The sequence below is a fragment of the Oscarella lobularis genome, chromosome 15, assembly GCF_947507565.1.
Source record: "Oscarella lobularis chromosome 15, ooOscLobu1.1, whole genome shotgun sequence".
Taxonomy (NCBI): Eukaryota; Metazoa; Porifera; class Homoscleromorpha; order Homosclerophorida; family Oscarellidae; genus Oscarella; species Oscarella lobularis.
This window is the reverse complement of record NC_089189.1, coordinates 2,194,607-2,220,962: the sequence shown is the minus strand read 5'-3', so window position 1 is coordinate 2,220,962 and position 26,356 is coordinate 2,194,607. Positions and strand designations below refer to the sequence as shown.

Below are 26,356 nucleotides of genomic sequence, written 5' to 3'. Positions count from 1 at the left end.
GACTTGAAATCTCTTAGACACGCGGCTATTGTTTTTATAAAATCACCAAAGATTCCGCCGAAGGATGCCGCTCTGTCAAATGCGTAGAAGCACGTCAAACGGCAGCACCACAAAGATCTTCGCAGATTGACTACCGGACATCGATTAGTGACGGTGACGTTGAGTGGGCGGAAGGGCGTTCGACCGACCGCCCCTATATAGCACGTCTACAACTTGAACGACAACTATCACTTGCTCCCCGTCAAGCGAGAGCGAAACGTTTCAGCTATGCTAGCGCTTTGCTTGCTGTGTTTGCTTGCAGCATATCCCCCCGCCGCTCAATCATTCTTCGTCGGCGATTCGTCGACTTTCACGTCTGCAGCTACAGCATTCCCGTTTCTTCCCCAGCTCAACAGAACGGGCATCGACATCGTCAGCGGGAAGACGTCAATATCGGCTATCTTCAACGAAGACTATCGTCTTCTCGATCTATTCGAATTGCTTCTTCCGGACGTCACCCAAATCTTCGGCATCGAAAATCTCGACACTCTCAATTTCAAAGTGAGCAATTTCTCTTTAATTATTGCCTCCGGCGAAGTGAGAGTCGGCACGAAACCGTTTCCCACGTGGGCAATCGAAGAAAACGTGCTCGACGTGTCGGATGTAACAGCCTTCATTGGCGTGACAATAACACCGAGAGCCACGCGCGGCAGCGACAAGTTCTCATTCGACAGCTTCGGCTTTGCCGGAACGGTATGGATTGGGAGTACAGGCATTCACTTAAAAATCAGTAAAATTGGTCCTAACCTATTTTTCCGCGGCGCACCGTCTACGGGTTCGATTCCAGTCGGAAGTTTCGCCGAGTGGCTCGGTAGTAGAATATTACCGGACGAATTGGCCGAACCTCTGCAAAACATCGGATTGGATCGCTTTACCATCGAAGAAGCGAGCGCCGTTGCTACGTACGGGCCCGACGGCTTTGCCTTTGGAGTATCGGGTAATCCCACGATTTCCGGGTGGGGCGGCTTGCGATGTCATTTCGTTGCTACACGCTACGCGGAGCAGTCAAACCAAACAGCGCGCACCGTTTTCACGTTCGCAATCAATATACCGAGCTTCTCGCTCTCTAGCCTCGTAAGCCGACTTACAGGCGGATCCGTCGACATTAGCGACATCCCCGTCATCGGAAGCCTTTACGTACCGGAAACCGGATTGGTAGTGTCGTCCGGAGATGCTGAGCCAAATATGTTGCCCTACGTTCTAGACGGTATCTTGTCGTATACCAAGCCGATTACTAAAGGCGTGACTCTCGTCGCGGCGATACCGTTTGTCGCCGATCAACCACCGGTGCTCTTCATCCTGAAGATCGGTCCCGGAGGCGTGACGTTTACTATTCGAGACACCGGACGTTCGTTGACAGTCGGAAATCTCATTAACGCTCTCGTGCCCGATTTCAATATCAACGATATCCCTCTTCCGCCCGGCATATCAGACATTCTCAACATTCAAATGACTAAATTCGAATTGGCGAGCAAGCCCAAGAGTCTCGCCGTCGAATTTCGCGCCAATTTCGCCATCGACGTCATACCCGGATTCGTTTCGGTCGTCGACCCGTCTCTCTACGTCAACATCACGTTCGAAAAACCACGCAAAATTCGCTTCAAAGCGGGCGGCTTTCTTCAATTCGGTTCAATCGATTTCGACGTGACAATCGAACAACCGACAATCGGTACCGGCTTCATTATCACCGCCCAAGGACCCACAATCGACATAGGAGAAATCATCAGTAAATTCAACGCTGACTTCTTGCCGGCCGAACTATCCGCTATACTCACACAAGCTTCCCTGATCGACTTCAAAATTCTCGAGCCACGCCTTAGCATTCCTGTGGGCACGGGCGCTTCCGGTTTCACCGTTATACTATCGGGTCGACCGCAAATCGCCGGCTGGGCGGGAGTGCGTCTTAGCGCCGCAATTGCTAAAACAGACACTGGTATTGCCATGGCAGGTGGCTTTGAATTTGCGAATATCGGTTTTGCCGGCGTTATACAGAGACTGACTGGGATCGACGTTGCGTTTATCAAACTGTTAGACCGATCGCTCAAAGTTGCCGTTATCATATCATCCAAGACGATGCCAGGTGTGAGACTTCACGGTGACGTCCTGGACAAAATTGCCATAAGACGAGGGCTCAGTCTCATCGCCTTGTTCTCGTTTCCAACCGACTGTGAAGGAGACGGCTTCTGCGAGTTTTGCAAGCAGACACTTGGACCAGATGCTAGTTTGCAGCTCAGCGTCACCATTAGCTCACTAACGCAATTCGTCATTGCAGCGAGCATCAATAACATTCAACTTGGTGGCGGAGTCGAGTTGAGTCGTTGCGCTCTCGAATTCGGCATTGGTACCGAGACTTATATCGGAATTAGCGCAACACTCTCCCTTTCGAACCCCCCTCTCAGCTTCACGGGCGAACTTCGTGCCGGAGCTGACGGTGTCACTATAACCATGCTCATGCAGGGAATATGGAAACGCGCCTTCTGGATCGACTATCTTGCCTTCGGAAACGGCATTCTCTCTGCGACTCTAAAACCGTCTCTACCGTTTCTCACTGGCCTCGAGCTCGGAGGTGAAGTGTGGCTCGGTCGCATCGACAGCGGAAACGAAATCAAAATTCGCGTCTACGTCGGCATCGACATTTTAAATCCAACTGACAGTTATTTCTACGGTTCTGTCAATCAGCTTACGATGGCCGCAATTATGCGAGCGTTCGACTTCAATCTTCCGTTACCACCTGTCTTAGCCAATAGCGGTTTCCCTGAAGGGCTACTCGTCTCCTTTTCGGCAACGGCGAGAGAACTGCGTCCTTCGGGAATCACCATCCCGCAGGGAATTGTCATCAATGGAACTCTAGACATTCTCGGATTCCGTCTCAAAGTTTACATCGACGTTGGGTTGCCACGTGGAATTAAATTGAATATTCGCATGACTCCAATCAATCTTGCCGGCGGTCTTCTCAAACTGTATAAATCGAGTAGCGACAGCTCAAATGGACCTCTGCTCGTTGCTGACGTCAAACTTCTTCCTCTTCCCTCCATCAACATCACGGCAAGTGGATACGTCAGTTTTCTCTACGGAATGATCGAACGCGAAGTCTATTTGCAAATCACCAATACCCAGTTTCTCTTCTATATACGCGGACGATTCTTCTTGTTCGAAGCGCTCCTTAAAGTCTACGCACCGTACGGCTCGCTCGAGGAGGCGTCGTTTCAGATCTACGGTAGCCTGTCGACGGAGTGGTTCACTCAGATTCGCGAGCGCGTTCTTGGAATCATTAAAAGTGCCGCCGATACGGCGACGCGCAAACTTTCGGATGCTCAGAGAAAAGTGGATTCGGCGCGTTCGGTTTTCTATAGGGCTATAAGTGATCTTCAATACGCTCGCAACAATGTCAATCGCTTGTGTAGCATAAGGAGATGCGGCCGATGTAAGTGGGATTATAGTGAGTGTATGGCATGTTTAATTAACCTCCCTGCGGTGCATGGACAAGTTCACCAAATGCTCTTGAATTTCCGAGTATCTTTTGAGACAAAAAGTTACTCATTTAAAATTATGATCGATTTAGCACTGCTGGTTCACTCACCCAGTTATGCTAAATCTGCGAGAATTCGCTAGCTGAATTGTTATGATTTATATATATATATATATTTATTTTTAGGGTGCGTTGGCTGTCCCTCGTGGAACAGTTGCTGCAGTCGCTGGTGGGGCCGATGCATTGGCTGCCCCGGCTGGAACGGCTGCTGTTGGACGACACCGGACTTGATTTGCGAGGCAGCTAACGCTGGATGTCGAGTTTTGCGAGGAATCGCCTACGCTGCTCTATACGTTGCCGAAGAATTCGTCAGAGCGGCAAGTGGAACTCTCGACGTTGCTATAGCCTTTTTGGAAGGAATTAAATTCGCCGTTCGCGTTGGTGCGGCGGCGGCCTCTGCAATTGTCCGACTCACCCTCGGAGGACTCATCAACATCCATATCATTGAATTCGACCTCAAAATCGGATTGATCACCGATGGGCATTTTAGAGGCCGAATCGAAGTGACTTTCCTTCAGAGACATCGCGTCTCGTTGTCGTTCCAACTGCGCTTGAGGAGCATTCGCGAGATGGCTCTCGATTTGGCCGACGCTATATTCCCGGGCATCAGCGGACGACGTCGTCGCGACGTCGCCGAGAGATTGCGACGCAATTTGCCCGACTACAGTCGTCGTCACTACATGCCCGATAAGTACGTTCGTCGACCGGGATTCGACGAAAAGGCTGCCGAGAGAAGGCAAAAGTTTGCCTGGCGCATTCCGAAATCTTACGCTGACGCTAGCGCTCCCGTGCTGCGAAGTCGACGCGACGTTTATGACGTTCAACAGGATATGATGACTACTATGAAGCACGCCGAGGAACTCAAGGAGCAGCTGATGGCCGCTTCGAACGAGTCGGCTATTCCGGAAGCGACCGACGACGTAGAGCCGGAAATTGTCATGTTAGACGCTTCAGAGGAAATGAGTAAGATTCGAAAATAATTTTTATCACAAATAATTTAGTTAATAATTTTTCTGCAGATTCCGATGCTGATCGATGTGCACGCTTTGATCGCTTGGAGTCGTTTATGCGCAAGCTGCCCGAGACGATTTTGACGGCCTCTGAAGAGTACGTGCATTCGGATAGTTGTTTCAAAGCGACGTGCGAAGAATACACTCGCGACTTCCAAGAAGCCGAAGTGCATCGTTTCGAAGCGACGAACCAAAGTCGAAAGGCCAAGGAAATGATGCAAAACTATTATGAAAATTATGAGAATTCAAGTCTACCGAGCAACGTTAGTGTCATGCCAGAAGAAATAATGACTGAAATAGAGGGGAATATGACGATGATGGAAAGTGGAAACATGAGCATGATGTATGGTAAAGTCAAAGAAGGTATAGTCCGCTTTCGTCGCGTTTGCTATATCTTATGTATAACTAAATCTTCTGCAGACTTGGATCTATGGAGTTCTACTGCTGAAGGACGATTAAGTGAGCAGAATAGCCGAGGAATGGAGTCGATCATTGCTCCTTATCAACGGGAGATACTGAATAGAACTGGCTTGACGTTGGACGTTTACGTATCGGATCTTGTCGACAATCTGTCGATCATGTACGAAGGAGTTGAGCCTGATGACGAAAAACACGCGAATGCAACTGTAATTGTCAACAGTCTCCAAACCATTAAAACCGTAAGCTAATTAGTTAATTATTTATTTATGTCTTGCAATGTGCAATCGCCTTGTTTCCACAGAACGTGCTCCAGATACTGACGCTGAGTCTTCATGAGGCAAAAGAACTTTCTCAAGCGACAGTCGAGGAATTCAACTTGATCGAAGAAACGATGGTGTTCTGTCAACCATAGACAGGCAAGACATTTTGATTCTCTGTTGCGTGTTTGTGATTTTGAATTTTTCGTCCAGTGCATGATGTCTTTGTCCTTTACCTTCGGTAGCAAATATGGCCAATAGATAATTTATAGATAATTTTCCTCACGAACTATCCGGGTTGCATGCAGATCAGCAGAGCCACTGAGCTTCCATAGATCTACGCTCAAGCTGCCTCCTGTAGCCTATGCGAATATGAAAAAAGTCGATCGACGCCCCAAAGGTCATCGACGAAACCATAGAGTGGCCCTACTCGCGACATCGACGCTCTACTTCGTTCTTGGACTGTTTCGTCAGGACTGGTAAGCTGCTAAAGGGTCTTTAACTCTTTTCAGACACGTTTTTATGCGTAGGATGCCTGTTAGAGTCGAGAGGACGTCGTAGCTGACGATTTTTGAGGAAGCGGTCCCGCCCCCTTATCCCACGCAAGATGGAGACGACGCATCCGCTCCCTGGTAAGCAATCCGACGTCAATGGCTTCCACGATTACTCTTATACCATTGTAAACGACTGTTTCTCGTCGCGACTGTACGAGATTTTGTTTGGGGGCCCCTATAGAGGACCCGGCCACGGTCGTACCGTATACTCCTCTACTGTACTTTCGCGTCACGCGTCTAAACGCTTTAACGCTTTAGGAATGCGTATGACTGTGTCTCACTAGATGCGCTTACTAGGTTTGTGTCAGTTTCGGCGCTGAAAGAAAGATCAATGGATCGCAAGGTTTGTCTCATTCCTTTGGGGTCCCCAATGGTGTAGGCATGCACTTAAGGGGCGTGCCTCTCTGCATCGTGCATAGAGATTGATTGTATGCTGTGCCACTGGCCACGTTTTGGGCATAGCCAGATTTCCGATCGAATCTAAACACTAGGGCTTGATTTCTGCCAGTCTAATCGAGGGCGGGTTGGGGCTCATGCGAGGGCTTAGTGGCATAGCATGCATGAAACTCCAACGTTATGTACGACGCAAAGAGTGTAGATGGGACAGCATCTGGTTTTAGTGCATGTAGGTGAGAACGTATCTGCACTCGTTGCATAACTACGTTAGTGAGCACGGGTCCTTCCCTTGCATTAGGGTTTAGTCGGCGGCTGCTAGTAGGTAGGTCGGTGCAGATTAGTAGGTTGTAGCTCCTTTCCCTCAATCGTTAGCTAGTAGCCGCCACGTGCTTTAGACCATCTTTCAATGGATGTTCAGGTAATCTAGGTTCATGATTCAATAGAAAATGTTTCGTAAGAAAATATTTTTCGTCTCATTGCGTTACCTCGCAATGATTGAAAAGCTTATTTTATTGATCATTTTAACACACACATACACACTCATAAGGTCATAAGTTTGGTGCTACAAAACAATACCATTACACGAAAAGGATAAGAAGTAGGTTCAGCAAAACATGTCGAGTCTAAATTAGGACGTCAGACAAAGAAACGACGTGACGACGATTGTCTCCTTCTACTAAGAATTTTCCTTTGACCAATCTCTTCATGGCTGGGATCCCAAAGCTTAGCAGTTGAGAAATTTCCCTTTTCAGAACTGCAAGGGCTTCGCCACTCGTAGGACGATTTCTCACTCTGTCTTTTCCCCCGATCATTCTTGAGCAAATCGCGTGCAACTGAGCCCGATTCATCATCCGGCTAAGCTGACCACTTCTCTCCTCGGGAATTGGCCCCACACCGATAAATATTTCAATTAGCGAAACGCCCAGACTGTACACATCACTAGGCGACGAACTGCGTTGCGACGTAGGTGGCAATCTCTCCGGGGCAACGTATGGAGCACTCACAGGGCCAGAAGATAGAGAGCTATCCAGCAGATGGGCAGCTCCCAAATCAGCGACTTTGACTCTCATATCCCTCGTAATCAAAACGTTCGTCGGACGAATATCGCCGTGAACGTAGGGACGGGGATGGAGCTCATGTAGATACGTAATAGCTGACGTCATCTCGACTGCAATTGAGAGCTGCTCGTAGATTGAAAGATAGGAGCCGGATGAGTGAGCGGCATCCATCACTTCGCTGACTGATCCCTCGAGTAATTCGGAGACAATTTGAAAGGGTATACCCGGTCTCATTATTGCACCGCACACTCGTACGATGTTGGGATGGTGGAGTCGACTGGCCGTGAGAACTTCGCTTCGGAATGTAGGTATCGTTCTCTCGGTCGTGATGAGATCGTGGAATTTCTTCACAGCCACTTCCATGCCATGCCAATGGCCAATGAGCACATCTTCGATATTATCTATTTTAATTAATACTAACTTGTCTTTAATTTTTATTTACCGGCATATGCTCCTGTTCCCAGCTTGTCTTGAGTGAGCTGAATTTGTTGTGGGCTAATGCTTAGAACTTCAATGAACTGGTCAAGACTTCGTCGCGATTCTTCAAATGATTCTTGAAGGGTCTGACGTTGCGACTCAATCACTTGACATCGTGATTCCAAGGCTTGACGTTCAGCATGGAACTGCGTCCTGATTTCGTTTCTAAAGACGCACGTTTTGAGTAGCTAATGAACAATTTAGATGAGGGCTGTAGCTTACATTTGAGATTCGAAAGTTTGACGTTCGGCATGGTGGTGAGTCCTAGTTTCATTTCGTGGTTTAGTGTATGCGATCATTAAATTAGAGTAGACCTAAGACGTTTCTTACTTTTCCAACTCGAGAGTTTCACATTGAGCTTGAAGAGCCTGGCACTGAGATTCCTTTTCCAACCTTAGGTGTTCCGTTGAGCCGTTTTACAGACCGAAGAAGGATTCTTTCTTACTTTTCTGCTACTAATCTTCTACTCTCTGCTTGAAAATGGGCACTGTCGAAATTGTTTAGTTTATTGTCATAAAAGTTTATAGTAAAAATTCTTACTTTTGGCGTTCAACTTGTTCTTGAAGATCATGGCATTGAGCAGCCAACGATGACCTGTATTATTAGTGTATACAAGGGATACTTGAAACGTACATATAAAATATGACGAAGGTCCTACCTTTCAGCTCTCAAAGTTTCGTATTGTTGCCTAGAAGTTTCGAAAAGTTGTCAGATTAGTTTGAAATGTTAGCTGAAACCTTTATGTACCTCATTCTTTCCATTTGTTGTTCAACATCCCTGATGCTTTTTTGATTAACTGAAGATGGAATTAATGTGCATCCTGCGAGAAGTAGAGATTCGATCTTCGTGTATGATTCGTTTGAGGGATCTGTTCAATAGCATAATTTTCGAATCACAAATTAATTCTAGTCTCACCAAGTGTAAAGATTTTCATAATTTGCCTGTATTCTATTTTTCTGTCAAAGCCGCCAGAAATAATGATATGAGCAGAGCCGTCTTGATTGGCTACACAATGAAGGGTGTGGTACGAAACCGGTGCCACATCCGGAGTCAAGTCAATCTTAAATTCATATTATTATTGATTGTAATCAAATCAATATTGTACCTTGTGTGATTTTTGGTTATCAAAATCAATTATGTATCCGCTGTCTGAACTTTCTTTCTTATAACCGCCGATCATTAGAAAGCAACTCTTTCTTTCGAATCCTCTTTTCACTAATCGACACATTCTATGATAAAATCGAGCCGATGGTTTTGGAAATATATCGATGCAAATCCATTTCTATTACAGCAGTTCAGTAATTGATTCGAAACGTATTATTATTTACCTTTTCTCTCAAATCAATCACAAATGTATCATCAAGTGATTTATGATTCCACCCTCCATGGAGTAATCCTCGATGTTGATCAATCGTTTCCATGGCCGCATAGGCACGTGGTTGTGGTCTTTTTCCACTTAATTCAACATCTAGCCAATATCCTAATCATCAACATTTAACTTATTCTCTTATTTTAATTCATGCAATTTACCTTTCTCTCTTCCCTCCTCAAATACAAATTCATAGCTCTCATTATTCACTTTCCCATTGAATTGTGCTCCTGATTGGAGACGATTTGGAGGAATGTATTCGCTGAATCCCCCAAACATGATCATTCTCCCTCCAATGGCCCACAAACAGCAGTAGCAGCGTTGGTATGGTTTCTTTCCGTTGATGGGCGTGGCGACTTGGATCCATATCCTTTTCTTCGGATCCAAACCAAACACTTCTCCCAGAATACCCCCGTCTTCCTTCTCTCCTCCGTAAGAATAGATGATCCCATTGATGACCACGCATTGTGCTCCCCAGCAAGGCGGAGGAACATTCCTTCCTTCGGCGAAGCGACGCATCCATTTCTTCTCTTCTCGGACATTACAAGTCCAGATTTCGTTGCGAGGGAAATAATGGGAAGGATAATCTCCCTTTCTCCCTCCGAAGATATGCAATTCATCCTCGATCAACGCACTCTCGTGGGAATGTCGAGGCTCAGGCGATTCTGCTTTGGCCATGACGTTTAAAGGAACTATTTACGATCACGGACAAAAGTGGTTGAAAAGATTGCGTTCTCAGCTTTTCATACTGTGTTCCTTTCTGTTCCGGATGAAGGAACGCCGAGAAAAGGCAAAACACGGATACTAGAGGAGAACGGTTTCAATGAAAGTAATACCTGTAGGTATGTTTATTCCTCACGTGAGGCGAAACGAAGATCGTCTTCTTCCGAGTTTTTTCCTTCTGTCTAACGTCATGATAAGAAATTTCATCCAACCCATCCGTATAAAAGTAGCTACTAGTAGGCGCGATGTTCGCATAAATCTCTCCTACGTACTGTATGTGCTCAAGCTTATTTCATTATTAATAGTCGTGCATTGTTTGGGATGATTTTCCTTCATTTACACACGTCTTTTAGATAGTCAATCAAGCTTCCTTTCTACCCTTTGTTGCGATTTTAGTTTTTCGCGGAGGCAGCTCCATCGAATAGCTCGACAAGTAGAGGAATCAATGAGACCTTTCTCTCTTTCTTCCTTACGTACCTCACAGCCATGATGACAGAAAAAACAAGCTTGCCTAAAAGAGTATATCTGCGAATAGCAAAACTTTATCTAGTCAAAGAAATTTACCTAGGACGTATAGAACGAATAGGCCATTGATTACCAAAACAATAATAGAAAAGATGCTTTGATCATTTGAGTTGTCGTACGTCTCTTGGTCATACGACATAGCCAGAAGAGTTCCGATTGTAAGATTAAGCGATATGACAGTCAGTGACATCAACTGCAGCCAATGGTCTCCTTTCCTTTTCAGTGGTCTCAGTTGAGCATGTAGCAGTAGAAAGATATTGGCCAATAGGGCAGCGATAGCAATTCCCGAATGACTCTTCTCCCCAAAGAACTGGATTCCGCACGTGAGTAGAATTTTACGCAGAATCTCTGTAATCTCCCAAAACCAGAACTTTTTCTTGTAACTCTCGTGAAGAAAATAGAGTGACTTCATTAAATTTATCTTGAACGGCACCGGTCTCACATAGCATCTAATTAACACGTTGTCTAATTCTTCGTCGTCATTTCTCGCAGCGACCTGCTGTTTCCTGCTGTAAAATAGTCCAATAAAAAGTAGAATAGGCAGAGCCAAGACATAACTGTATAATGCCCAGCAAGTGATCCACAGCGCTTTCCATGTAGACTCGTAATCGCATTCTAAACTAAGGTCACCTTTAAGCAACCACTTGCAAGAGTCACTGCTTTCGTCAGACGATAAGCAGAGGCGAAAGCACGTCCAAGGTTTATAGGGTAAGAGTGTGACGACTTGAGCAGTTGTAGCAGGATAGCATACGAACAATATCCACCACGTGTTCCTCAGACACGATATTTTTGCTAGAGACAGAGTTCTATAAGTTGCTCTTCCAGATCTTGTGCACTTCGAAATGAGGTTGTAACGGATGAAGTAGTAGGTCCAGATTGTTAGCACAAGTCCTATTTGAAATCCCATCATTACTAGAGGCGACTTGAGAGCGTTGAGCTTCAGTGATTCTGTTAGACATGAGGGCTTAGCTACAGCGACAGCGTTTAGTTCTATGAGTTTGAGATAATGACCGAACAGTAGAAGCACTTTGGGCCACGGTACGTAGGCTAGAGCTTCGAAAACTCCGGCCATGACCTGACCGAAACCGACAAGAATTTTGACTTTTGACGCTATGCGATCAACCACGTTGTGAGATCGTTCTCTATTTCTATCGGCAATATAGAGAATGAGTAGTACGATGAAGAGCACCACAGCAACTCCCAATATCTGTAAACCCGTTCTCCACTTGGCCGGACACTCGTAGCATTTCTGAAACCACGAGTAGTAAGACGGTTGACAGACGGCGCAAAGAGTTCCCTCGTAGCCTTTGGTACACATAGACGATTCTCTGAAACGCAGCTGCATGTGATCCACACCGTTGCAGCTACCCGGAATAGGGCATAGGTGAATTTTTGGCAGCGGTTTCGCAAACTTAGCCGTGCTCTCGTTATACCCAGTTTTTTTTCGAATATTACTAATGAATTCGTAGTATTCGTTTTCTAGTTCTTCGCCACTTTGGCTACGAGACACGTTCCAACTCATCCAGTAGCCTGTCTTTACATGTAGATAATCGTTCGTGCAGTTCTGTCCTGGATCCAAGCAGGCGTAACAGCGTCCAAAGCGATCCAAACGGTAAAAGTTTTTAAGGCAGTAGCATGCTCGGTGTCCGGCGTGTCTGGTCGTATTTGTTCCCTCGGGGCAGACGGCGCAGTCGGTTGCGCTCGTGCCCGGCTGTCTTTCGGGCGACACGTACGTTCCGTTTACGCATTTATTGCAGTTTCGTTGCCCCGTCGCATCTTGATAGAATCCTCCTATCAAACGAGGGTAAATTTTATAGATTGCTCTAGACCGACTAATCCTTATTTCATACCTGGCGGGCATGCGGTGCATTGGCCGTGGCGAGATTCGGTGCCAATTGGGCACTGGGAGCAACTGATCGGTCGCACGATGTCATAATCGTCTTCTTTATCTTTGCACGTGTATCCCATTTCCTGCAAGAATTTTCTCATCATTTCATCAAAGTTCATTTCGATTCCTCCAGCCTTAGTTGTGCATTGACTACGAAAGATCTGACGATAAAATGGCTCTAGCTGATTTTATAAGGTAAAGTACAGATGAGTTTCTGGAGGAAATTGAGGCATTTCATTTGTCCCCGAGCATCTCATGTACCTAAAGAAACAAATAATTAGCATATTTTCCCAACAAACCTAGCTCTTACACTCTTGCATTGTGGGGATGCCAGTTGAATAAAAACCTTGGCATGAGATCAAAAGGATTGCCTTGCAAGAACCTTAAAAATTTTATTTTGATGCCTATTCACAAAGCGTTTCAGTTTCTTACATTTCCTCAATATTCCTCAAGTTTGAGAAAGCTTCGTTTTCGAAATACGTGATGTTGTTGTGCATAAGGTTTCTAGAAGACCACATTAGGCTAACAATTATATTTCTAAAGGTAATTCGTTTCACAAAGCTTTGAGACGTGTAAGATTCCGGAATGACGCTTGTCTGATTGATGAAATGGAATTAAACATGCAGTCCCTAAACATAATCGAATTCGAATCTATTGTGCACTTTTTAAAAAAATCGTTTTATACAATTTCATGAGACCTGATTGCTTAGACAAAGACTGTGGGAGCTCCTTGAGATTGTTACCCGATACATATCTAAGAGAACACTTACTAATTGGCGGCTCGTTTGCCTGCTTCTCTTACAATGATTCCACTTGAACATTTTCCAGCAGCGAGTCGCTAAGAGTTTCTAACCTGTTGTGCTGAAGAAACCTGTTAATTATAGAAGAGAGCGTTATTGTTGTTTCGCACACTTGCGCATATATGAAAGTCTCACAAGCGCATTATGAGTGTTTCCCTCTGAAAACTAAAGCCATTAATGAATGCCAGCCAGTTATGTGATAAGTCCCTGCATGGTGAGAGAAAATTTGTTTCAGCAAATTTAGAAACTAACTGGGCATGCAATCGATTATATACAAGAGAAAGAAAATCGCTCTATTTTGGAACGCGAACGTGTTGTTCTCGAGGCTCTGAATAAAGTTGGAACCCAATCTCCTACACGTGACGCTAAAAATAGTTCATGAAGCGTTCAAATAATTTTAAAGTACAATTGGCGTAGATTTGGTAGAGAATTGAATGCCGTAGGACTAACGGTTCGGATCGAGTTGTTTCTTAGGTCCCTAAGAGCATCATTGATTTATTAATTGCCAGGTCGATTTAGTTTCTCACAATGTTGTCAGAAATGGCGAGTCCAAGAAATTTGCTTGCAAATGAGATATTTTATTTGATGTTAAATACCTTGATTAAACAGGTGTTGCATTAAAACGGTTTTTACTTATCCGAATGATTCGTACATAGATAAAAAGCTGTCCAAGTTAGAAAAGGAGCTCTTAGTGATGTTCTTGATAGCATTGCCTTCAAGAGTGCTATACGAAAAAATATTAAAGATTCATGGTGCGTGAGTTCTAAGCAGTTCGCACATGCGTTGCAAACACGGAAGATTGATGATTGCGTTGGGCTCAATTAGTTCAATTTGGTTAAAAATCCAAATATCTGGCATAAATCGTTTCTAAAAGTTAAGTTGAATAGAGTAAAGCAGACTGACAAGTAGATCAATCTGGGTAGGTTGGCAAACGCTTGTCGAGGCAATAGTCTGAGTTTGTTGTGGGAAAGATCGCTAAAAATAAAAACTGTGAGGGCACGCAGGAGATAGTTATGGCCAATCGCTTGTAAGCTATGTTAAAGATTTTTTAGAAATCGGCTTCTTTGCGCCTGCAAGCGATTGGCTAGACAGCCCACTGTACATATTTGTTAGAGACGAATACGGTGTTCCCTTTTGTAAGAATCCGGACGTTGACCCTATTCGGTTGTAACGCAAATTTCTGTTTAGTAAATTTAGTTAGTCGTCTTATTACGTTCGTAGTGTATGCAGCGCGATTTACATGATTGAAAGTTTGCCTGGTAGAAGAAAAGGCTCAGTCACTTTGTTGTGAGTCCCACTTCTAAAATTTCGTTAGTTAGCATTGTCTCCAGAGAGCATAAAAACCTACATCTTAGTCAAGTTTGATGAAAAATACAGGAAGTAAGTGAAATCAACTGTTTGAATTTCATTGAAGTCGAAAGTGCTGAATAAACAGACGAGAGTTTGCCAAACAGACGCGCTATTAGCTCATTTTGTTACAAGGAAACAGCACTGTCTGGAAAGCAGGGAGCATGAGGCAGACGTGTTAGTCTCTTCCTTGAACAGTCTATTTCTCTTGTCGCCTCCAACCACGAGCAGCGCGAGCAAGGCACATCCGCTTGCGGTTGAATAACCGCTCTAGTTGTACTTAGGAGACACCAAAGTCGTAGGAGATTAGGGAAGAGCATCTGCAGTTCACTAGCGGCGATAGAGGTTCTGAACTGATCTAGATATCGTTGTCGGGTGCATAGAGCATGCAGTCTATTGTTCTCGTAAGTGAAGCCGAATTTGGAAGTAGAAACCCGGAACTACTGTAAACCATGGAAACAGAAACAGATATCTATGATATCCCGGTCTTCTCTTTTAGTAAACCCTTTAGACCGCTTCGTCTTGCGTGGCTGCTGCCTGCTCAAAAGCTTTTTTTCGTGTTTTGGGAATTCAATTAAAAAGAGTTACAGTAGTCTAGTAGACTGTAGACCAAAGTAGATAAAGCACTACAAACAAAAACTGACATTTCGAAACAACGTGTATACTAAGACAGATAGCAATTCTCAACAACCGGACTTGCATAGGAAGTTGTAAGAGTGCTTTCTCGCTCATTCATATTAGTATGCTATCATGTTCCGATGAGAGCCTTGATCTCCGTAGCGTTTGTAGACAACTGAATGCAGAAAACGTCTTTGCCTTGAACTGACGTCGCTTGGAGCGTCAGGTCGGCGCTAGTCTATAAAAATATACGATTAAGGGGTAGAAAGTAGCTTTCTCTAATCGTAATTATTACCACAAGATTGGCGTACTCAAGAAACGATTCTTTTGGCCACATAACATTTTTCGTAAATGATTCTACAAACACATACACACGTAATCAGATTTTCTTTACTTTTGAAATTGTCCTTGTACCGTTTGCCGAAATGAAACAAGAATCTTCGCTTGGGCAGAAGGGCACATCCAAAGTAAAATTTTGGTCGTATCCACTTGGTAGGACAAAGTCACCTTTAATGATTATGTTCACCGCATCGATATCTGTTTCTGAGCACATGCAATATAGAAAGAGAAACTGCGAGTATAGCCATGCATTTTTACTCGAGTCAATTATCAAAACGAGATGGGTTTCCTCTTTGGACGGATCCCATGGCCATCCACTAAAGGTTGCGTTTACTGTCTGTAACTGATGATCTGTGAAGGTCAATGTGCAACGATCATCATGCAATTCATGCTGTTTTCTTACCATGCCAGTTTAGACAGGCACGAGCAGATTCAACAAGAGGCAATATATTATCCGAGAAATACACATTCCCGTACTTGTGGTATTCGATACCCAACGCGCCGAAGAACACACCCAAAATAAGATACGCTTTCCTCATTGTTCAACTTAAACAATGAAACTGTGGAAGAAATCTCAAGCGCTATATCTACACACAGTCAATTTGAAATTGTCGCCAGTTAGGAGAGGAGTGCCTCAAGGTTCAAAATTAGGTCCTCTTTTATTCAATTTCTTCACCCGGAACATCACCTCGGTCGTCTCTTCTCAATCGTCTCTAATCCTTTACGCAGATGATGCCTGTCTTAATTCCAGCAACGAAACTTTTGAGGGAGCGGTTACTCAACTACAACAAGATATTAATAGTGTGACTTCATGGTACTCTGAGAATCTGATGGCTCTCAATGGTCAAAAATCGGCTTTTCTGCTTTTTCCCAAGTTTCGTGATACTGAAGACACGTCGATCTATACGGTTTCGGTCAATAATGTCATTCTGTCGCCTTCACCTCACGTGAGATACCTCGGGGTTTTGATTGATAGTCGTCTATCGTGGAAACCGCAGATGGACAACGTCATTAGGAAGGTTGGCCGAAAAATTGGTGTTCTTTACCGATGTCATCGTCTGTTATCCAACGCAGCTCGACTAGCGTTTGTTCGCTCAGTCATTCAACCGGACCTTGACTACGGGGCTGCCGTTTGGGCGGACGGATCAGCTGGCGTAATCAGCCGCTTAGCACAGATAGAAAAGAGGTATCTCCGTTGTCTGGCTGGTTTGCGTTATGACGATTCTACGGCCTCTGTTGGAGGAGTAGCAGCACTTCTCGATCTATTTCGTCTCAATCCAATTCGCACAAGGCATGCTACTCAACTAGGAATGTTGAGTTACCGCTGCTTGTGCAACTCCGCCACAGCTTCTGTTCTCGCGGCGAAAATTGGGCGTATTCAGCGCACCGGTGCCGCCACTCGTCTCAGTGCTTCTGGGGTCAACGTCATCCGACCACGCACCGAGGCACTTCGTCGTTCTCCATTCTTTCGGGCTCAAACTCTATGGAATTCGCTTCCGGCAATCATAAGAGGGAGTAATGATCCCGCGATCTTTAAATTGGGCCTGAAGAACTATTTCAATCAAAACTCTGTGTACTGATTTAGAGGTTATATAGTTATAGTTGTAAATATTGTCATTTTTCTCTTTTCTCCTTTTGCTGTCATTCCCCTGTATACGGTTTCCTGGAAGATCGGCCCACGTGCTGAAGGATTTCCGTATTAAAATAAAACTGTGAACTGAACTGAACTGCTAGAGGCTTCACGTGATACGTGACGTCACAGATAACGTCATCAGTTTACATGCGAAGAAGAGGGATCTACCTCGTTCTAGCTCTCCTTCTACTCCTACCAGCGTTCTCGCTCATTCTCGATGCTATTCGACTAAAGGTACGTCGGGTGCAAGCGTCGAGAGGTAGACAAAAGCCTTTGCGTTCCCTTCCCACGTCTCGAACGGAAATCGTCGCCTTTTCGGGCGTCAAGTTCACCGTATCCGTACTAAATCGCTTCGACTACGCAACCCGACCGTGCAATAACTGCCTACGAAACTATTTCACCACACCGAGGCCCCCAACTAGGAACCAATATAAAAAAGGCGTGGCAGTATATATCCACCATCAAAAAGCGGGCGGAACGACAATGCGCAAATGCCTACGCGATCTACTCGGCTCCCCCGATCGACTTCTGACTCAAACCGGCACGGATATACGGGGCAGTCGCCTATTAGGAAGCGTCCACACAGATAGCAGACTTTATTGGCAGTACAAATTAACTCGAGCACAACGCGTGACGTATTCATTCATAGAAGGCCCAAATACGATGGGCATGTGCGATGACGTCACCGAGAAGGCGTGGCCTTGTTCGTACTTTATCGTGCTTCGCGATCCCGTAGCGCGAATCGTTTCGAGTTATTTCTACTGTAAACGCGAGCCGGGCGATATGCTTTGCGCCAGTCCGCAACTCGACGCGCGCAACGCGTCGCTTCGCGAGTGGGCCGTTCACCAGCGAAGCTTCCTATTGGTTCAGCTGGCGTTTAACGTGCGGTATTGTAATCGGTCACGTGTCGATCAATGGGCCAAGGAGCCGTGTTGGTTTCGACAGCGAGCGCTCATGGAACGCGACGCGTTTCGCTTCAACGAGTTCGCTAGATTTATCGTTGATGATCTGTCGAATCGTTTCGCGGTTATTGGCTTGCTCGAACATTTCGCCGAGTCGCTCGAAATGATGACCGAAGTATACGGGATCGATCTCGTAGCGTGCGCAAAAAAGCGGGAAAACGCGGCGATAGCCGACTCAGACGTGACAGAAACGCGCTCCGCATTGATAAACGAACTAAAGCGCGATCCCATCGTACGAGAAAACCTCAAATACGACCAAGCGTTATACGATAGAGCCCGCGAAATATTTTTTCAGCAGAGAGACGCGAGAGAACTAGCGCGCGCTAGACAAATCCAATGAATTATTAATTAAACGACGAATAAGCCCCGCCAGGGGTAGAAAAGCATCGAGTTCATTCTTAAAGCGAGAGAGAGAGAAAAAATAATTCTGAAGCGTTTATAATTAAATTCTAAGCGGGCAAGCACACGTGACCGACGCGACGATATTTCGACGTAAGCGGAAATTTCGGCGCGCTTGTCGTCCCGTTTCGTCGCACCGCCCGATCGGCGGCGCGACGTTTCATTTCTCGACGTCGTTCGATCGTTTCGACGAGATCGCGTTCCTTTTCTTGGAGTCGTTGCTCGAGTTGCGATATGCGACGCGCGCACTCCTGTTTAATTTCGTCGATTTTCGCGTCGCATTGGCGCACGGTCGCGTCGACGCGCTCCGCCGATTGGCGTTCGACGTTCTCGATTTTCTCCTGACTCGAACGTCGATACGTTTCGCACGTCTCTTCCATGCGCTTTTTCCACTGCCACTTGCTCTCCGAGTGGTTGAACTTGAGCTTGCCGTCTTCGTTGACGAAGAGTAGTTTGCGCACGTCCGACCACTTGCTTGCGAGCTCGGGAGTCGTTTCCTTTGCCTTAGAAAAGATAAATAATTAATAGGGAAACAGATGAGTGACCGATCTCAAAGTATTAATAGCGTCCGTTCTAGTTTAAACCGGAATCTATAGAATTTGATTAGGTGGAGCGTACGAAGGTCGTAGGATACCTCCGAGAAAACGTTCGTTTCGTTTTGTCCCTTCTAGAGTGTGTTTACGGCATCAAAGTATGAACTGAGTATGTTTCCATTTGAGAGACTTGACTAATCGTCTCTACTATTATAGTTGAGGTTGAGGTTCTACGCGCGTGTGTGGGGCGCATGTACTATCTATCTATATCGAGATTAGGACTCGCCTTGGGGGCTAGGGAGATACGATTAGAAAGGGTGCCGATTTGGCGACGCAAACAGACACGTTAACAGAGAGATTCCGGGGGAGTTGGACTAACGTTTCACACATTCCGACGTTTTCGCCCTAGAGGCCCACGTAACGAACCCTCCCTTACATTTATTCCGGCGTCGAGAAGTTGCGCAATTTCCGTTTGCCCTTCGAGCTTCGCCAGATCCAGTGGAGTGTGTTTGTTCTTCTAGAAGGCGACCGATTAGATAGATTCGACCGGGGGTAGAGGGAGGCCGGAAACGTGCGGTGGCGGCGGCACTTACGTTGTTTTTCGCCGTCACACGACAATCGGCCTCCAAGAGAAGCCGCACGATACGCTTTTGACCCCACTGGACAGCGTCATGCAGAGCGGTGCAACCAAACTTAAGAAGAAAAAAACCCACTTGTTTACATGTGGGAGCATAGGAGGGGGGAATTTATTTACCTTGTCTGGCATGTCGATGGGCGCTCCGGCGGCGAGAAGTATCTCGACGATTTTATAGTGACCGTTTGTGACGGCCTTGTGTAGAGGACCCTCGCCTCCCTATAGAGAAAACTTAGACAAGGCCCCCCCTTATAGGACAGTTCCCTCTTACCTCTGTTTCAAGATTGACTTTGCATTTCGCATCGGTAACTAACGCTCTCACGGCTTCAACGTGACCGTTATGCGACGTCAGATGTATAGGAGCCCAGCCATCCTTTCCCCCACAGAAAAAAAATAGAACAATCGAAAATTTCAAATGCTTCCCATACACACCTTTCTCTGCACGTTGAAATCGCACTTCGATGATTGGGCCAAGACGCGAATGACGTTCGCGTGGCCGTTGATCGCCGCTCCGTGAACGCAATTCGCGTCGATCTAATTTGAAAAAGTGGGGGCGTGTGAGACGCGCTTCAATCTTGTTATGATTCGAGGAGGCTCGAAAACACGGTCCTCCCAAATCGGATCGCGCGTGCCGCAAACACCCCGTCACGCGCGCGCGACTTGTTTTCACCGGCGCGCCAAATATGGCTCGTATCGACGTCGGGGCTCTGCGTCAAACGCTCGCGTGCACGCGATCCTGTTTACGACATGCGTCCGCGCGCGGGCGTCGCCGTCGCCGCCGCCGATCGGGGCGGCGCTCCGACGAGAAGCGGGGGCGTCGTCTCACGAGGGATCCGGTCCCATCTCCCCTCTTTACCTTATCTAGAGAGTTGGGATTCGCTTTGCAGTCGAGCAACGCTTGCACGCAATCGGGGTGTCCCGCCCAGCAGGCCCAGTGCAGCGGCGTCCAACCGTACTAGTAGGAAAAGAGCAATCAATGATTTAGAGGTGTTAGTCGATATACGTACAGAGAGACCACTACTATTCCCTTAGACTAGTCCTTAGGGGTCTCCAAGTGCATTATTTAATCTCGATTAATTTCTTCCTTACTTTATCCTTTGTATGGACGCTTAGTTTCATTTTCTTAACGAGCGTTTTGATGATTTTCGCGTGGCCCTTCTTCGCCGCTTGATGCAGAACGTTCAGCCCGTTCTACGATATCAAAATCCTCCCTCTTTATGACGTCGCGATTTTTTTTATCTCTTTTCTTACGTGGTCGTGATGAACGTCGCCTTTGAGGTCGAGCAATCGTTTCATTTCGTCGAAATTCGCTCGTTTCACGGCGACAAACAAAAGCCGTCCGACTTCCTTTCGATCCATGTATACGTCGTTTTCGAGGTGTCAACGCTAACTGGTACAAGGGCGAACCGAGTGCAAGTGTTTATAGGGGCTCCGCGCCGGCCCCATGCGTTTCCCTTTGCGTGGGGTTATCGATCCGCTGCCCACTCGGTCGCCGGCCCGCGCCCGTGGCCCGGGCCCCTAGCCCTTCGGGCACCAGATGGAAACGCCGGTGACGTTCGTAGTCGACATCGTTTGCCGATTGCGTGCTCCACGCGACGCTCTCGCGCCACCCGCCGTCTTCGCTCGCCTTCGATCGTTGTCCCCGTGGATCGCCCGCTCGTCCTTGATCTCTAGGGGGTCTCGATCGTATTTGAATAGGTCTGATTGAAATCGGATATTCGGGCGTCGTTTTGAGGTTGTTCCGATTGGTGGAGCGTGAGAATGTTGACATGTGCGAGCGAATTGGGTCGTGCGGTTCGCTCGTATGTCAACGGGGATCGATTCTATTGGGTCGTTAAGGCTCTTTAGGGGCCCATTAGCGCCTAATTGGTCTGGCGCGCATACCTCTTTTGCATGGGTCAGTGTGTAGGAGGAAGAGTAGGAAGAGTACGTATACGGAGCGGAGGAGGGGAGAGAAGATACGCGCCTTTTGCTCTTTTGTTCGTTAGTTCGCTACGGAGTCAAACATTAGTTCTAGTACAAAAGCCCTCGGTCTACTTATGAATTTTGATGTTCTTTTGAACGTAAGCGTTTGCGGACATGACGTAATAGATGCTAATTTTGGGTAAAGCAACGAAAGCCACTCCTTTGTTTTATCTGAAGCGACAACGATATGCTAATTTTTGGTCAAATTCCAGCACGTGTTAGATACGAGGTTGTTGTTCTGTTTGCCTTAGGGCATTCTTCACGGCTAGTATTTGTTCTCGCGGATTGTGCGAAATCCTCGGGTGAAATTTAGTTTTTTCAAATACCAATAATTGAACGTTCAAATAACGTTGGAAATGGAGATACTTCGTTTCCGGAAGTACTCGTTGCAGTTAATTAAGGCTCCGAAAATCAAAAGCCGTTTGTCTATAAGCTTGAAAGAAAAATTTGAAGTTTTAGTAGCTATTTCCAAAGGCGCCTTTTTTCGTCACGTGTCACTGACGCTTTGACCTTCACAAATTTCCGTAGCTACGACTTGTCTCGTACAAAACTTCAAATTGGGCACAGTTCGTATAGTCTTGGTCTCGGAATTTTGCGAAACAAATTCAAGAGAAGCGCGCTACACTCGAAGAACCCCTTCCCGTGTGTACACTCCTATTATTACTGAGCACGTGAGCAGAATCATTCTTCGTTTCGAAGTACGTTTCGCCGTACCTAGCTTTTCGCTGGCTAACGCGCGTAAAGTCCCAAGTGCATGCAGGGTTGAATACTTCGCGACACCGGAACTGAGTCCCCATTTATGGTATAAAGCCGTGTAGGAGAAATTGGGGCAGTCCGAGTACGAACAGGCCGTTTCGCAGCCTGACAGTGTCCACGACTTCTATAGCATATTCACACTAAGGGAATTACTTGTTCGCCATATGTCAACAAAGCACGGCTTCCCTGGAAGCTTAGGCTCACTTCCGGGAAGCGAGTCGACAGACTAGTGGAACCTCGGTTAGCGGCCACTTTTATAAAGCGGCCGCCTTACTAATACGACCGAACTTAAAATTCCCCGCATTGGCCAAGCTAATCAATTTCTTCTCGATTATACGGCCTCCAATCTCTAATCTGGCCTGAGGGTGGCCGCTATAACCCACTGTATAACCAAACAGTGTCTGCGGTTTGTTATATATATATATATACGTCTTCATGCACCTTAAGTCAACTTTTACCGCAATCACGTTAGGCTTCCTTGTACTGTATTTCGAAGCCTTTCGTATGCCGGAATGTTACGTCACGACTGGATATGTATGATGCCATGCACGTGCACATGCACGAAGTTCCATGCATATCATGCTCAAGCATACGAGCGACTCGTCATATAGTTCCGAGTCTTTTCATCAGTATGACCGCCGCAAAAGTGAGAGCGTTCCAATGGCCAATTCTCGTCTGCACTGTCGCATTCGTTGCCTTTTTTCTCCTTGGTGGCATCATGTACGCGACGGGAGTCTTATTCAGCGAACTGCTGAAAATGCCTTGTGACGTCGATCGGCCCATGCGCAACGATAGCAGCGAGGAAAATACGCCGAGTTCATCGTGCGGCGGCATTTCAAATGTAACATTGCGCTGCGAATACCAAGAATCGGCCAACGTGAGCCAAACGGCCGCTGATGCGGAACAATGCGGAGGATTTGGCGAATCTAGAGGCAGAACAGGTGAACTATAGTCTATATGTACGGTAACCCGACACCAGTCCTTTAGCGAAATCGCGGCTGATAGATGACCCCATGTTTATCTACCGCGTGGTACACTTGTTTCAGTGCAATTGTACGCTTGAGCTTATATCTAAGGACTATCCCTAAGCGAAACTCGCCTTGCATGCTCCGTGTGCATGGAGGTATATATATTCTCCGTTCCCACGCGTTTTGTCTAGTTTGGAATCGGGGTTAGATGATTGGATACCACTTCTAAAACAAAATTTAGTTATGCGCAATCTTCTGGTTAACTCAGTTTTCTAATTAAGTTTACTGGCATCTATAAACATGGAGGCGGTGCATGGGAAAATGTAACTTTCATGCACCTTACTCGATTTTCTTTAGCTTGGGTTTCTTCGGTTCAACTTGCGGCAAGCAGAATCTTCGGCATTTTAGCCGCTGTACTTATCGATCGCTTCAGCTGTCGCACGGTAGCCGTCGTTGGCTCCGCCTTAGCCGCGATTGGCTGCTTAACCGCCTCGTTCGCCCCGTCTCTAGTTCTCTTCATCTGTCTCTACAGCCTCGTCTCGGGCGTCGGTTACGCACTGCTATTCACTAGCTCCATCGTCGTCGTCACGCAGCACTGGAGGCCGCTCGGATATCTGCCAATTGCCAACGCTTTTGCTATGTCCGGAATGGGCGTAGGGGCCATAGCGTTTGGGCCAATATCGCGCGGCTTTATAGGCAGTTACGATTGGCGTAGCTACCTTCGCTTTCTAGCTGCTTCTTTCGGGGGAATTCTAGCTCTGACTCTTCTTTACAAGCGTCCAGTCGCTGACCCCAACACGACTAATGAGACTCAGATTAATAGCAATCCGGTACAGAAGAGAAAAATTTTGGACGTGTCACTGTTAAAAAATCCGTCTCTTGTGCTCTTCATGGTTGCAATTGTTATAATGTTCCTAGGTCTTTCTGCTCCTTTCGTTCACATGGTAAGTGACTCTTGCATTTTCTTCCTCCCGTGCATGCATCAAAAGCTTTCCTCATTAAAAGGTTCGATTTGCCCTCGACTTGTGTTCGTCTCAAGCCGAAGCCGATTATCTCGTCACCTATTTCGGTATCGGCTCTCTCGTCGGTCGCATTGTCGTCGGATTTATAGGAAATCATCGTCGAGTCGAACCGATTTATCTCTATCTCTTCTGCATCATTTCTTCCAGTGTCTCGGTTGCGTGCGCACCGTTGATTGGGTCGTACGGAGGACTGGCCGCCTTTGCGGCCGTTTACGGTTTTTTTCTTGGGGGAATACTCTCCTTTGGTGTTGTCGTTCTGGGAACCGTTGTGCAGAAGAAGGAACAGGTTCCACAGGCTCTAGGATGGTATTTGTTTTCGCAAGGACCTTCAAACGTATTATCGGCTCCTATTGCAGGTTTATATAGTTCTTGAGTTGATGTCATTATTTTTTTAATTATAGCTGGGTGTTTCTATAGGTTGGATATATGATGGGACGTGCTCGTATTCAATTTCTTTTTACTTGAGCGGCACAACGTTTGCACTTGCGTTTGGGGTTTTGTGCCTGGTTGCTTACATTCAAAGACGAAAACGTTTAAATGAAGAGAAAGGTCAGCCAGCGAAAACTTTAGAATGAATTCAGCTTACTGGTATTAAAATCGAAGTCGTTTGTTTTCGTCACTCCGTACTAGTCTGTAGATTAGTGTCACATATGTATGGGTGTGACGTGAAGTGACGTTTTGTGACGTTTTGTACGGGAAATCCCAAGGTGCTCGATCTTTTCTCTTCCCTTCGTTCTGGCGCTCATTACTCTCTTCCTGACGTCTCGTAGGCTGCAAGTGGTCTACGCGTACAGCGGAAACGGCGCCGAAAAGGCGCACGGTCGATCGCGCTGCCGCGAAACTTCTCAGGCGCTGCGCGCCGACGCTCCTCTTAGCCTCTCAGGCCAAGCCCTTCCCCCAGATGTCTGGATGAGTAAGCTCAAGCCATTGCTCGATCACGCTTCGATTCGTTCTCACCTAACGGCTAGATAATATACTATAGTATCGTGTCCGTGCGACAACGTCACACGTACAGAGTCCTTTTCTCTTGTCGTGCAAGCTGCAGCGCAACCAACAAGACGTAAGAGACTTAGCGTCTAATCAATAGAGTTTTGCGTAGGCGTGGTACAAAACGTTCACTCTCCTTTAAATAGAAATATACGCGTAACGTCTCTCGCTTCCGATTCGAAGCCGCAAGAGGACGTAAACATAAATAGTGGTCGGCGGTTGCGAGTTGGGCTTCCAACGGATGCTTATTTCAAAAAGCCTTTCGCTACCTGGAAGCTGACGTCACGCATAAAGACCGTACATGCACGTGCGCACGAACTCATGCACGTATATCATGGGAAAGAGTACGGGCAACGCGTCATAGTTCAGTTCTCTCGCGAGTCGTTTTCATCCAGTATGACTGCCGCAAAAGGGGAAACGTACCGATGGCCAATTATCGTCTGCATTGCGGCATTCGTTGCCTTTTTTCTCCTTGGCGGTATCATGTACGCGACGGGAGTCCTATTCAGCGAACTGCTAAAAATGCCTTGTGACGTCAAACGGCCGATGCACAACGCTAGCGCCGAGAGAGACACTTCAAGCTCGACGTGCGGCACTTCCAATGCGACGTCGCGCTGCGACTACGAGCGAGAGGTGCAGTGGACCAACGTGAGCCAAACCGCTACCGATGCGAATGCGACAGAAGAATGCGGAGGCTTTGGCGAATCTAGAGGCAAAACAGGTGACAAACCGTACAGTGCACGAATAATAGCCCTCCAACAAATTAAGAGCGCTATGCAAACACCAGCCCTATGGCCTCAGGAGGGAAACTCGCCTTGCACGCGAGCTTCGCGTGGGCGTGTCATCTTCGTTTCCTAGTAATGAATAGACAGTTGATGTAAGTTCGTTCTGCGATGGTACTTCTTCTTTAAGCAAAAAATTCCTTTTGAATTCAGTTTTGGTGTATTTTTAATTAACATAGATAGATAGGGCGACGAAAGTTAGAGTCACGTGCAGTGCGAGTCTCTCTCTTTCGAACCGACCCTCCTAGGCTAAACAACGTTTTTTCGTACACTACCTGTATACATGTATACCTTTTTTTAGCGTGGGTTTCTTCCGTTCATCTCGCCGTCAGCCAACTCTTCGGAATTCTGGCGGCTATACTTATC

The 26,356-nt window shown here is 46.4% G+C and overlaps 6 protein-coding genes and 1 long non-coding RNA gene across 8 annotated transcripts; 4 read left to right on the top strand and 3 right to left on the bottom strand.

Annotated features, from left to right (window-relative positions):
* Positions 1-1,887: 1,887 nt before the first annotated feature.
* Positions 1,888-5,504, top strand: LOC136195783 (uncharacterized). The gene is made up of 5 exons (XM_065985247.1): positions 1,888-3,463; positions 3,695-4,531; positions 4,588-4,941; positions 4,999-5,237; positions 5,300-5,504. The coding sequence occupies exons 1-5, from the start codon at positions 1,981-1,983 to the stop codon at positions 5,408-5,410; spliced, it is 3,024 nt and encodes a 1,007-aa protein (XP_065841319.1). The 5' UTR covers positions 1,888-1,980; the 3' UTR covers positions 5,411-5,504.
* A 58-nt stretch (positions 5,505-5,562) lies between these two features.
* Positions 5,563-10,108, top strand: LOC136195922 (uncharacterized). The gene is made up of 3 exons (XR_010672019.1): positions 5,563-5,734; positions 5,786-5,887; positions 6,107-10,108. It is a non-coding gene; the product is annotated as an uncharacterized lncRNA (long non-coding RNA).
* Positions 7,656-9,891, bottom strand: LOC136195921 (uncharacterized). Of its 2 annotated transcripts, none has more exons than XM_065985403.1 (11): positions 9,271-9,891; positions 9,069-9,208; positions 8,846-9,022; positions 8,656-8,800; positions 8,488-8,608; positions 8,399-8,428; positions 8,281-8,334; positions 8,186-8,227; positions 8,071-8,133; positions 7,963-8,004; positions 7,656-7,905 (listed from the first exon to the last, which is right to left on the bottom strand). In XM_065985403.1, exons 1-11 carry the CDS (start codon positions 9,785-9,787, stop codon positions 7,698-7,700), a joined length of 1,539 nt encoding a protein of 512 aa, XP_065841475.1. In that variant the 5' UTR covers positions 9,788-9,891; the 3' UTR covers positions 7,656-7,697. The 2 variants fall into 2 exon arrangements, with proteins under 2 accessions (XP_065841475.1, XP_065841474.1); XM_065985402.1 differs by having other exon boundaries at positions 7,657-7,905; positions 9,069-9,220.
* A 4,951-nt stretch (positions 10,109-15,059) lies between the features above and the next one.
* On the bottom strand, positions 15,060-15,888 carry LOC136196303 (uncharacterized). Its single transcript, XM_065985825.1, has 5 exons — positions 15,753-15,888; positions 15,608-15,700; positions 15,425-15,553; positions 15,306-15,367; positions 15,060-15,248 (listed from the first exon to the last, which is right to left on the bottom strand). The coding sequence occupies exons 1-5, from the start codon at positions 15,886-15,888 to the stop codon at positions 15,141-15,143; spliced, it is 528 nt and encodes a 175-aa protein (XP_065841897.1). The 3' UTR covers positions 15,060-15,140.
* A 1,233-nt stretch (positions 15,889-17,121) lies between these two features.
* On the top strand, positions 17,122-18,330 carry LOC136195873 (uncharacterized). The gene has a single exon (XM_065985364.1). The coding sequence runs from the start codon at positions 17,130-17,132 to the stop codon at positions 18,282-18,284; it is 1,155 nt and encodes a 384-aa protein (XP_065841436.1). The 5' UTR covers positions 17,122-17,129; the 3' UTR covers positions 18,285-18,330.
* On the bottom strand, positions 18,282-21,312 carry LOC136195872 (putative ankyrin repeat protein RF_0381). The gene is made up of 9 exons (XM_065985363.1): positions 20,762-21,312; positions 20,600-20,701; positions 20,367-20,465; positions 19,943-20,044; positions 19,782-19,883; positions 19,631-19,729; positions 19,470-19,568; positions 19,313-19,393; positions 18,282-18,846 (listed from the first exon to the last, which is right to left on the bottom strand). The coding sequence occupies exons 1-9, from the start codon at positions 20,867-20,869 to the stop codon at positions 18,394-18,396; spliced, it is 1,245 nt and encodes a 414-aa protein (XP_065841435.1). The 5' UTR covers positions 20,870-21,312; the 3' UTR covers positions 18,282-18,393.
* Positions 18,466-24,804, top strand: LOC136195871 (monocarboxylate transporter 4-like). The gene is made up of 4 exons (XM_065985362.1): positions 18,466-23,172; positions 23,557-24,143; positions 24,205-24,577; positions 24,639-24,804. Exons 1-4 carry the CDS (start codon positions 22,764-22,766, stop codon positions 24,794-24,796), a joined length of 1,527 nt encoding a protein of 508 aa, XP_065841434.1. The 5' UTR covers positions 18,466-22,763; the 3' UTR covers positions 24,797-24,804.
* Positions 24,805-26,356: the final 1,552 nt, after the last annotated feature.

Coding starts and splice junctions, on each gene's coding strand:
- LOC136195783 (XM_065985247.1), top strand. CDS start 1,981: ATGGCAGGTGGCTTTGAATTTGCGAATATCGGTTTTGCCGGCGTTATA. Junction 4,532..4,587: donor AGACGCTTCAGAGGAAATGA/GTAAGATTCGAA, acceptor ATTTTTCTGCAG/ATTCCGATGCTGATCGATGT. Junction 5,238..5,299: donor GTCTCCAAACCATTAAAACC/GTAAGCTAATTA, acceptor TTGTTTCCACAG/AACGTGCTCCAGATACTGAC.
- LOC136195921 (XM_065985402.1), bottom strand. CDS start 9,787: ATGGCCAAAGCAGAATCGCCTGAGCCTCGACATTCCCACGAGAGTGCG. Junction 8,335..8,398: donor GAAACTTTGAGAGCTGAAAG/GTAGGACCTTCG, acceptor CTAATAATACAG/GTCATCGTTGGCTGCTCAAT. Junction 7,906..7,962: donor CAAACTTTCGAATCTCAAAT/GTAAGCTACAGC, acceptor GTGCGTCTTTAG/AAACGAAATCAGGACGCAGT.
- LOC136196303 (XM_065985825.1), bottom strand. CDS start 15,888: ATGAGGAAAGCGTATCTTATTTTGGGTGTGTTCTTCGGCGCGTTGGGT. Junction 15,554..15,607: donor CGTTTTGATAATTGACTCGA/GTAAAAATGCAT, acceptor GCATGTGCTCAG/AAACAGATATCGATGCGGTG. Junction 15,368..15,424: donor TTGTTTCATTTCGGCAAACG/GTACAAGGACAA, acceptor ATGTGTTTGTAG/AATCATTTACGAAAAATGTT.
- LOC136195873 (XM_065985364.1), top strand. CDS start 17,130: ATGCGAAGAAGAGGGATCTACCTCGTTCTAGCTCTCCTTCTACTCCTA.
- LOC136195872 (XM_065985363.1), bottom strand. CDS start 20,869: ATGGATCGAAAGGAAGTCGGACGGCTTTTGTTTGTCGCCGTGAAACGA. Junction 19,884..19,942: donor ATTTCAACGTGCAGAGAAAG/GTGTGTATGGGA, acceptor TGTGGGGGAAAG/GATGGCTGGGCTCCTATACA. Junction 19,394..19,469: donor GTGTGACGGCGAAAAACAAC/GTAAGTGCCGCC, acceptor GTCGCCTTCTAG/AAGAACAAACACACTCCACT.
- LOC136195871 (XM_065985362.1), top strand. CDS start 22,764: ATGTATGATGCCATGCACGTGCACATGCACGAAGTTCCATGCATATCA. Junction 23,173..23,556: donor CGAATCTAGAGGCAGAACAG/GTGAACTATAGT, acceptor GATTTTCTTTAG/CTTGGGTTTCTTCGGTTCAA. Junction 24,578..24,638: donor ATTATCGGCTCCTATTGCAG/GTTTATATAGTT, acceptor GTGTTTCTATAG/GTTGGATATATGATGGGACG.